Here is an 11,543-nt window from a genome sequence, read left to right on the forward strand (position 1 = left end):
CTGGAAACCTCCACAGCTGCCTGAGATTCAGTCCTCTGAGGCCTGCTCCAGGTTCACTGGCCTGCGCGCCCACTCTGCGCTGCACTGCGCTCCCAGCCTGGTGTGATACACCTTTCTGATCAATCATCCAGGTTGTCTTGGGCTGGAAATTTGTTTCACTCTGTCTTTTTGTGGGTTCTGCCGCTTCAGAATTTGTTTAGAGCCATTTTTTATGAGTATTTGGAGGGGTTTGGGGGAGAGCTCAGGCAAGTCACTGCTTTCACTCTGCCATCTTGGCTCCACCCCTCCTACATCACCTTCTTTCCCAATATGTCTGTCCTCCTTTCCCACCTAATGAACAAAAAAGAAAGGGAGTCAGGGAAAACGGTTTGGCAAAACTAACCAACACATCCACGAAGTTTAGCTATGTATATACAGTATTCCACAACCATGGTTTCCCCAACTCTACAAAGAAGAGGGGGGAGGTATATTCTCATATTTCTTCTTCAAGACCAAACTTGGTCATTTTAATTACACAGCATTCCATTTAGATTTTTTTGGAGATGTTATTCTTTTCACAGTTTTGTAGTCATTGAATATGGGTAATTTTCCTGGTTTTGCTTGCATCAGCTTACATCAGATCATATAAGTCTTTCCTGCTTCTCTGTATTATTTACATTCATTGTTATGGCACGGTAATATTACATTACATTATTAAACCACTATTTGTTAAGCCATTTCCCAACCAGTGGTCATGTTTGTTTTTTGCTACCATAAATGTTTTGGGGTATAGATTAGAAATACTGGATGCAGGTATTTTTTCTCAGTTGACTTCTTACCTTTTTAATCCTAGTTGTTTGATTTTTATCCTTACAAAACCTTTTCAGTTTAATACTCTTGAAATTACGTAGTTTATCTTTGTGATTATCTTGTTGGTTAAGAACTCGTCTATTTAGCCACAGCTGTGGAAAACACTTAATATTTTTCTAATTACTTTTTGGTGTGGCCTTTAATATTCAGCTCACATATCCATTTGGAATTTATTGTAGTAAATAGTATAAGATATGGGTCTGACCCTAATTTTTTGCTGAACTATTTTTCCAGTAATTTTTCTAATCTGTTTTATCAAACACTAAGTTATTGACTTCAATTTATTTCTAATATTCCCTTATCTTACATATCTTGTTATATAACAAATCGCTGATTTGTTATATTTCTTAAACACTCCTAAATAGTTTTAATATTACCGTTTATAATGTAATTTGAGATGTAGCAATATGATTCCTACCTTTTTCATTATTCCCCTTGAGATTCTAAACCTTAGGTTCTTACCAATGAATTTTTTTGTCTGTGTGTTCCATACAGTATCCCTTTGTAGTCTGGTATAGCACTAAACCTAAAACTTAATTTAGGGGGTATCATTTTATTATGTTGTAGTAACTCAGTCATGAACAATGGATATCTGTTCAATTATTTCTTTTAATTTTTTTTCAGTTAACAAACAACTATTTTCTCTTTTCCACCTTTTTTTTCTGGTGGTTGGGAAAAACTCTTGTAACGAATATGCATAGCCAACCAAACCAAATTCCCATGTTTTAAAAATGTTTCATTTTACACCTCAAGTCTCACACCTCTTTTTTAGGAGGTAGGTATCAATCTTCTGGAATCACGGTTGATTATTGCATTGATCAGGGTTCAGTGGTGAAGGTGGGGCAAGATCCCACAAAATAACCTCCTACAGGGGAAATCAATATAGGAGATATAGGAAACCCTCAAGAATGAATGAAATGAAAAGCAAGCTGTTTGTCTTTACATGTTGTTGTAATTGTTTTCCTGGTTTACATCACTCTGCATCACTTCATACAAGCCTCCCAGGTTTCTCTGAACTCATCCCTTTGGTCATTTCTTATGGAACAATAGGATTCAGTTACATTTTTATACTGTAATTTGTTCAGCCAATTGATGATTACCTCCTTGGTCTCCAGTTCTTTGTCATTACAAAAAGAGCTGCTATAAATGTTTTTGTATATATGAACCCTTTTCCTCTTTCTCTTTGGGGTATTGCTGTGTCAGAGGGTAAGCATAGTTTAGTAACTTTTAGGGCATAGTTCCAAATTGCTTTCCAGAATGATTGGACCCATTCGCAACTCCACCAACATGTTATTTTTAAAGTGTTTTGTAGGGGCAGCTAGGTGGCGCAGTGCATAGAGCACCGGCCCTGGATTCAGGAGAACCTGAGTTCGAATGTGGCCTTGGACACTTAATAGCTGTATGACCCTGGGCAGGTCACTTAACCCCATTGCCTAGCCAAAGTAAATAAACAAAATGATTTAATTGTATTTTCATAAGTCTTGAATGTATCTTGGTAAATTGACATAGGTATTTTATGCGTTTTGTGGTTAATTTTGAGTGTGACTTCTGCTTTTATTATATTCTCTTATATTTGTTACTACAATATAGAAATGTTGATTTTGTGTGTATGTGTGTATAATTTTTGTCCCATGCTTTTTTGATGAAGATATCAGTCACTCAAAGAGCATTTATTAATTGCTTACTGTGTGCCAGGCATTATCCTAAGTGCTAAGGATACAAAGATAGGTTAAAAAAAAACAACACAAAATTAAAAACCTGCCCTCAAAGAGCTCACATTCTAATAGAGGACACAACATGTAAAAAACTAGGTATATACAAGATGGATATAGAGTAGATGGGAGGTAATCTCAGAGAAGAAAGCAGTAGCAACTTGGAAGACCTGGAAAGGCCTCCTGCAGAAGGTTTGATTTGATCTGAGACTTGAAGAAACACCAGGAAACTTAAACAGAGGTGAGGTGTCAGAGCATTAATGGGGGAAAGCAAGTGAAAAGGGCATAAAAATGGGAGATGTCAGTTTCTTAGTTGCTTTGATGTTTTGTAAGTGAACTGTGAAGTCATCATCAAATAAGAATTATGTCCTTAATTTCTTTCTCTTATTTTTAATATTAGTAGAATTTTTACAACTATGTCGCGTAGCGGTGGGGAAAGGGAGCATCCTGGCTTTGCTCTTGTTTTTATTGGGAATGCTTCTAGAAATTCCTAGCTGCAGATAATGCCAACTATAGGGTTTAGATACATAGTTTTTATTATCTTATGGGTTTTAGCTAATTTTTTTCTTAGAGGTGAAAATTTCTAATTCTTGTACTTTGTCAAAGTCTTTTTATCTATCTATTGAGATAATCATGTGGTTTGGGGTAGTTTTATTTTTAATATGATTATGTTTCTTCTTTTCTCAATCTGGAATCATCCTTTCTGCTATGCATGATTTTTTGGATATGTTGCTATAATCTTTTTGGTGGGATTTTATTTAAAATTCTTACATCCATATTCATTACAATGATTGACATATAATTCTTCATTTGCTTTTTTCTTTCTCAGGTTTAGGTACTGGGGAGTTGTAGTTCTTTCATTTTGAAAATAATTTATGTATAAGTGTTATTATTCTTTAAATATTTGCTAGAATTTACTTGTAAATCCATTTTCAACAAGATTTTGTTATTTTCCTTTGGTAGTTCCTTTATAACTAGTTTAATTTTACTTTCCAAGATTAAGATCTTTATTTTATAAATAGTTGATAAAGGTATGTAGATAGAACATTTCTTTTAAAAATCTAAGTTGGTTGGTGAGTTCTGTATGTGTCCATACTGGTGTCTTTAGAAAATCTCCTGTTTTTTCTTCTCTGAAATGGTTTCCCATTGTATTTCAAGATTTTCATTTCATTCATTCTTGAGGGTTTCCCATATCTCCTGTACTGATTTCCCCTGTAGGATGTTATTTTGTGGGATCCTGCCCCACCTTCACCTAAGCCCTTTGAAATATGTTTTCTCAAGATCTGGAGTATGCACCATACATGCTGTGACCAGACTTCCTCTCTTCCTCAATCATAAACTCCAGGACAGACTGGTCATTTTCTCCCAGTCTTCCTCATTCCTACCCCAGCAGCTGGTTCTTCCCTATTATTAGTGACAGTACAATACAATGTAGAATCTCCCGGGTTTGTTTTTCTACCTTCCAGGCCCAATTTAGACTTTTGTGACTTCTAGTCTTGCATCTCCAGCTGCCTGCCAGGCATGACAGAAAAAATACTGAATTTGGAGTCAGAGGACCTGCGTTTGAGCCCTGCCACTTATCATCTTGGGACAACAGAAAATTCTTTTAACCTCTCTAGACCTCCATTTTCTCATTTTAGCCTTTCTAGCTTTGAATTCTAAAATCTGCATTGGATGACCGACGTATAGCTCAGATCAGCATCTAAAAGTGAATTCATTATTCTGAAACCTGCCCTTTTAATTTTCCTACTTCTGTTAAAACAATTCTAGCCTATTACCTAGGCTCAAAACATCAGTGATTTCTTTGTAGAGACAAGAGAAGAGTCGGTTGCCAAATCCTATTAAATTTGGATTTAATTTTAGTTTGGGCTTTTTCATCACACTTCCTCCAGACTACTGGAATAGTCTCCTAACTATTCTCCTAGTATCTAGTCTTCCCCCTAAATACATTCTAAACACTGCTTTACAAGTAATATTCCTGCAACACCGATTTGATCTTTTAAACACTCCCACCCTCATTCAGAAACTTTTATCAAAGGTGGGGTACCTGTGGCCTCGAGGCCAGATATGGCCCTCTAGGTCCTCAACTGTGGCCCTTTGACTGAATCCAAACTTTTCCAGCCTTAACTACTTCTCTTCATATAGTTTACATCTTCTCCTTTGTCCCCCATCCTCATCATGAACTTACCTTACCTTTGTGTCAAAAATCTTTCCTTTCCCAGGCAAATCATTTAATCTCATATTTCAGTTTCCTCATTTATAAAATGAAAGGGTTGGTCTTGATGGCTTCTAAGGCCCCTCCCAACTCTGAATCTATGATCTCTCTGTCTGTCGGTCTCTGTCTCAGCACAACACTGTCTTAAAGGCTCTTCAAACAATATAGCACTTAACGCCTCTATCAGCTTGTGAGTTTTTTGCCATGGTAGTGTTGGAACTATGATGCTCAATTTGAAATGTACTTCCCAAGAAAACCAACAAGTTGTATGTAGGGAGATTCAGTTTTCTAGTCAGTCCTCTTTCTCTGTTCTTTTGAATAGGGAAATGTTCAGACAATAATGGGGAAAAAACTTTGTTCAGTGACCCTCTCTCTGATCATTAATACTGTGAGTCTTTAACCAGGGAGAAGTACACTCACCAGGAGTTACTGTCAGTGCTGAGGAGGAGTTGTAGCATAGCATCTGAGATGTAAAGGGATCACCCATGACTGATGAGGTCCAGCAGGTGCTCCTTTTAACTGATTACATTGTGCTGGTTGCATCAAGCCCTGGAACACTCTCAAATAGGGTCTGTTTTCACTCAAGAGTTTGATCTAACTATCTACATAGGAAAAAACAAGTGGCTGAAGAGTGCCAAGTTGTCCAGACGATGATATGTAGTTCTTTCAAAATGAAAGAACTACAACTCCCCAGTACCTAAACCTGGACAACCTATAGAACTTATCCAGCGGTATGTATGTCTTGGACAGAAGCTGCTAACAGTGAATTAAACTTGGAATTTTATGCAAAAGAAGAAGGTAGGCTGGGTTGCTTTTTGGAAATAGTAAGTTCTTTTAGTGACTCCAAACTTCTCCAGAAAAAAGGGTCTGTCTTTTTTTTTTTAACTAGTATTCTTCCAATTATATTGTATAGTTCTGAGTCTACAATGCTATAGTTTCAAAATTAAAATAAAGGATTAACCAAAGGATAAAGCCCATGGTGGATATGAATGGGCCTTTACTAACAACGAATTATGAAAGTGAAACCATATAAAGGATGTTACCAAACAAATGTATGAGTAAAAACAAAAATGATGTTAGTTCCACATGGCTAGAAGGAAGGATGACCTCTGGACAGCCTCTGCTGTTCTCAGTGTCAAGACGACTTGTACAGGACCCCAGAATTTTAGGTAGTGCCCCTTACACGAACTATAGGGAGACATGAACAAAAGTCATGCAAGAAGGTGATGTCCATAATTGAAGGAAATACTGAGGTGGAGACCCCATTTCCATTGAAGGAGTTTCACATGTCTTATCTCTTACTAACCACACACATACACGGCCAGAGTAAGGTCATTCAGTTCAACAAACATTTATAAAGCACCTACTATGTACCAGACAGGAGGCCTCAGAGTCAAGATGACCTGAGTCTGAGTCCTGCTTTGGACACCCACTAACTCTATGATCCTGGGCAAATCATTTCCCTTCTCAATACCTGGGAGCTTTGTAAGCTGCAGAACAGTTGTCAGTCGCATTGATGGAGGAGCTTTCCTGCCCTCAGAAACATTCTAGGCCCTGGGGGTACCAAGAGAAGAGTGAAGCCACCACCCCTATTCTGGGGAGTTGGCATTCTGTTGGAAGGAAACATGTACCCAGAAGTCAATGGAAAATACCTGTATACTAAACGATTCAGGGGGATGGGAGGAAAAGCCTCACTCCTTTAAGAATGGACACTTGAACTGAACCTGGAGGGCTTTGTAGATTCTGAAAAGCAGAGGGGGGAGGAAAGGCTTGGGCCATGGTGAGGTGGCTGAGGAAATGTCCTCTAGAGGGAGTACATGAAAGAAAGGAATTGTGAAGTCCATTTGTAAAGGTAAATTAAAGCCAGATGATGAAGGCAGGAAGTCAGCACTGTGTCCCAGAGGTAAGAGAGAGCTGCTGGGACTCCTTGAGCAAGCAGGACATGGTCCTACTCGTACTTGTAGAATTTCACTTTGGCAGCTGTGTAAAGGATGCATCAGAGAAGGCAGAGACTGGAGAGGAGACCAGTAAGCAAGCTGGGGGCGGAGGAGGTGCTTAAAATTATATTGATATATTTTTGCATTACAAACATTTACAGGTTACCCCCACTCTTCTAACAAAGTAAAACTAATAGTACAGTGACCTTGTCTGAAGGTGCACACAGCATTTCATGTTTGTAGCACCACCCCTCTCAATTTAAAAAATTAACATAAATCTGTGTATGTGTCTCCTTCTGCACCTCAATTCCATTACCTCCCTGTCATGGAGATCATGAGTCAAAATCTTTCCTTTGGAACCACAAAGGGTCATACTGTATCAATCATAATTCCTTCAGTTTTCAAAATCACTTGTTTTTACAGGATTATTATTGTTCTCATGGTTCCCCTCAGTTCTTCAACGATCTATGAAAATCTTCAAAACTTTGTATTTATAATCTTGGTGTTATAATATAAATCGTTCTGGTTCTGCTTACTTTTCTGTAATCAGTTCATGTGTCATTCCATGTCTCTTTTTTTCCTGATAAAATCTTTTTTTTTTTGCATTTTATTTAAAGTTTTGAGTTCCAAATTCTGTTCCTCCTTCCTTCCTTTCTCTCCCTGACTGACACAGTAAGCAACCAGATATAGGTTATACGTGTGCAATTATGTAAAATATTCCCATATTAGTCATTTTGTATAAGACCGGAACAAAAGAAAAGAAAAGAAAAGAAAGTGAGAAATAGCACACTTTAGTCTGTACTTAAACAATATCAGTTCTTTCTGTGGAGGCAGATAGTAGGATAGTATGCTTCATCATGAGTCTTTCAGGATTGTCTTAGATCATTGTATTGTTGAGAATAGCTAAGTCATTCACAATTCTTTATCAAACAATATTGCTATTACTGTGTACAGTGTTTTCCTGGTTCTGTTCACTTCACTATGCATCAGTTCATGTAAGTCTTTACAGGTTTTTCTGACATCATTCTGCTTGTCATTTCTTATAGCACAATAATATTCCGTTACAATCATATACCACAGCTTGTTTAGCCATACCCCAGTTGATGGGCATCCCTTTAATTTCCAATTCTTAGTCACCACAGAAAGAGCTGCTATAAATATTTCTTTACATATAGGTCCTTTTCCCTTTTTTTGGATGGCTCTGGGATATAGACCTAGCATACATCAAAGAGTATGCACCTTTGTTTGGGCATAGTTCCAAATGGCTCTCCTGGATGACTGGATCAGTTCACAACTCCACCAACAGTGCATTAGTGTCCCAGTTTTCCCACATCTTCTCTAACATCCAACATTTTCCTTTTTTGTCACATTAGCCAATCTGATAGGTATAAAGGGTACCTCAAAGTTGTTTTAATTTGCATTTCTCTAATCACTAGTGATTTAGAGTATTTTTTCATATAACTATAGAATTCCACACCCTAGGGATGTCCTAGCCCCCCAAGATTATGGATAACTACCAAAATGTTTGATCTTCACTGTTCTTGGTAGGGTGCATTTGACCATCGAATGAAGACTTGGCAACGTTGGCAGGATGCCCAGACCATGTTGCAGAAGAAACGGGAAACTGAGGCCAGGCTGTTGTGGGCCAATAAACCTGACAAGCTTCAGCAAGCCAAAGACGAGATTGCAGAAGTAAGTTCATCCAGGTGGAAGGGTCCTCCATTCCTGCCCCACAGCAGCATAGGTTCTTGTGCCAAAGAGGTCTCATTTTACTGATTTACACAAGTGCAACTGAGGGCTAGTATGAAATACTAGTTCTCTGAACTAGTATTTCAAATCAAATGCTCTCTGAGCTCCTAATATAAAATGGTCTTGCCTAGCTCTGCTAACTTTGCTTCTTTGATCTGGCCTCCTCCTTGTCTGTTCTTGAGTTCAAATGCGGCCTCAGACACTTACTAGCTCTGTGACCCTGGGCAAGTCACTTAACCCTGTTTGCCTCAGTTTGCTCATCTGTAAAATGAGCTAGAGAAGGAAATGGGAAACCACTCCAGTATCTCTACCGAGAAAACCTCCATTGGGCCCAAGAAGAGTCAGACAGGACTGCAAGGCCTGAACAGCAACAACAGTTCAGTCTGTAGAAAACCTCTTCCTTGTTTCTCCTGAATCAGGCTCAGAGTAGATAAGTAGAAAGCTTTCACCGTCCAAGGTGGGACAAGCTGGAGAAATCAAGATGAATCCTGTGAGTTATGTTCTGTATGAAACCATGCACTGGATCGTCTCTCAGCCAGTATCTGGCCCCATAATGATAGCACCACCTCGATTAGAGGGCTAAGAAGTCCTTTCCCTATACCCTGGTATATTTTCCTCTTCACAGTCTATTCTCTGGGCCCCCCAAAACATCAAGACACTGGTTTTACCAGTGAATGTGAATGGTCTGTGCCTGTTTGGTTAGTTCACTACTAAAGTCGGTGAGTAGCCTGTGACCATCTGGTAGCATCTGTGATTGACCATTGGCAAAGGGAACAGACCCAGCAGCCCCCTTCCTTGTGAGCTCCACTACAGAATACTCCACTGCTTTCTTACTTATGCATAGTGATGAGAGAGAGGGAGAGGGGGAGGAGGAGGAGGAGGCAGAAGTGCTAGCCAGTGAAGAGCGCTGGATAGTGAAAATCCTGTGATTGCATCAGCACACACTGAGAGAAATTTTTTTTTCTCTTTTCTGCCCAGTGGGAGTCTCGTGTGACTCAGTATGAAAGGGACTTTGAGAGAATTTCGACAGTGGTCCGCAAAGAAGTGATACGGTTTGAGGTATGATGGGACTCCCTTTCTTCTCTCTTGTCACTACTCTCTAGCTTTGGTTTGCTACCCTTTCATTTGTGCCACGAGTTGTTTCTCTCTCAAACATTCCTCTTTCATCTCATTAGGGACATAGCGCAAGAAGCGCTGGCTCATGACCTCGAGGGCTGTGAGTGGGGTCCCTTTGGCAGCCTCCTCTCTCAGGGGCTCCCATGAGTATCACTCTCCTTCTGTTTTGGGATGCTAGGAGCTTGAACTGCTCCCCCTCCCTCCCTCTCCTGTGTTGACAGAGTATGACCTATCCACATTCTGGTTCTGCCTTTGGAAACTGGGCTCTGCCTCAGCCAGCAGTTAATCCTGCCTCTCTCCCCATGTGGAGAGGAGGAATGTCTAAGGCTTCAGTGCAGTATCTTGTTTCCTATAGAAAGAGAAATCCAAGGACTTCAGAAACCACGTGATCAAGTACCTTGAAACCCTTCTGTATTCACAGCAGCAGGTGAGTGAATGTTTCTGCTTTGTGCCTTGTATTATTTTGCTGCGTTTCTTTCAAAAGTTAGTTTTGACTCCTCTTTGCAGAGGACCTTCCCAATGAGCTGTGCTGGTTTTCTCTTGGTCCCCAGAGAGGGGTGCTAAAATAGCCCCGGCGTGCTGTTAGGCCGGTACCTTCACTAGGCAGCAGGTTATAGTTTTGACCCTAGTTATCAAGATTTTTCCTGTACCACCTTTAGCACCTTGTCAGTTGTAGGTGCTCAATCCGTGATGTTTCCTCACGAGAACAGGTTCCTAGTCAAGATTTACACTAAGTGGTTCCTTAATTCCTGACAACTGTCCGATATGTATCACCCAGCGTCCCATGAAGGCTCCCAGATGGCCCCTGCCTTAGGCATTGAGAAGAGTCCTGATATCAGATTAGGTGCAGGAGCCCGACATCAGACTGGCATCAGTGCTGACTCCCCTGGACAAGCAGGCTCCTTCCCAGGCATGAGGGCTGCTGGGGCGTGGTGCTTCATGGTCTGGTGGGCAGTGCAGTGGTCAAGCCAGCTCTGTGCTCTGCACCCTTTCTCTTGCTGTGCTTCATTTCTCAGTGAGGCAAACACTAAGAGACCAAAGGTAGCTCTCTGGTTACAGTGGCCATCCCTCCTTCCTGCTGGGGGTGTGCTGAGGAGGTAGCTCTGCTAGGCTGCTTCTTCACTTGCCTCTACCCTGGCTTCTTTGCAGCTGGTGAAGTACTGGGAAGCCTTTCTCCCTGAGGCAAAGGCCATCTCCTAATGGACCAAGAAAGCCAGAGCCCACCTGAATTACGCTGCCTTTTTCTACATTATACCTCTCCACCTTTAATGGATCCCAGTTGCACATCCTGCCAAGCCTAGAGACTTAAGCCCTTTATCCCTTCCCAGGACCAAGCTGCTCCAGTAATTCTTCTAACTGTATTTTTCATTTAGCTTCCATATATATTTTCTTACTGAAGAGAATAGTTTCCTGCTTTAAGCAAAAGATCTACAGTTAGGTGGTGGGATTACGGGGTGGGGTGTTATTAATATAAATATATAAATAAAATGTATATTTTTCAGGATGTGGTTTAGAAACTGGGAATAACGTTTTCTGTTACTCCTGATGGTGCCATGAAAAGATTATGTAATAAAATATTTAAAAATCTGGTCCCATTGATTTCTCTTTGTGGTGTGCTTCTTGCTTTGAGCTGGGGAAACCATGAAGGCTGTTTCATGAAGCACGGCACCATAATGTGTGGTGGATATTAGGCTGCTTTGGGACCGGAGGGTTTTAATAATCCTTCCTCACAAAAGAGTGGATGGAGTCAACTCAGAGGACTTCAGCACAAGTCCTGACTCAGATGCCTACTCCCCAACAGCGCTCTGAGACCAAGTTAGAGATGAGTTGTTTGCACTGTTTTTCTCACTGAGTTAGTTCCCTGTACTTAAGAAATCAGAGTCAAAAGCAAAACTCAAGAAACTTCATTAACTGTGGCATTTCTGTCAGCAGGAAGAGTTTGGTCTAGGCACTTGCTCCCTCCAT

At 40.3% G+C, this 11,543-nt stretch overlaps 1 protein-coding gene across 1 annotated transcript in view; it reads left to right on the plus strand.

The window, feature by feature from the left end:
* Positions 1-11,168, plus strand: part of SNX1 (sorting nexin 1) — a 59,867-nt gene extending 48,699 nt beyond the window's left edge. The window contains exons 13-16 of the mRNA XM_020983684.2: positions 8,262-8,405; positions 9,441-9,521; positions 9,934-10,005; positions 10,728-11,168. Of these exons, the coding sequence (XP_020839343.1) occupies positions 8,262-8,405; positions 9,441-9,521; positions 9,934-10,005; positions 10,728-10,778 (348 nt within the window). The 3' untranslated portion in view covers positions 10,779-11,168. The remainder of the gene's footprint in view (positions 1-8,261; positions 8,406-9,440; positions 9,522-9,933; positions 10,006-10,727) is intronic.
* The last annotated feature ends 375 nt before the right edge of the window (positions 11,169-11,543 follow it).

The sequence above is a fragment of the Phascolarctos cinereus genome, unplaced genomic scaffold (assembly GCF_003287225.1).
Source record: "Phascolarctos cinereus isolate Bilbo 61053 unplaced genomic scaffold, phaCin_HiC Scaffold_3;HRSCAF=262, whole genome shotgun sequence".
NCBI classification, from domain to species: Eukaryota; Metazoa; Chordata; class Mammalia; order Diprotodontia; family Phascolarctidae; genus Phascolarctos; species Phascolarctos cinereus.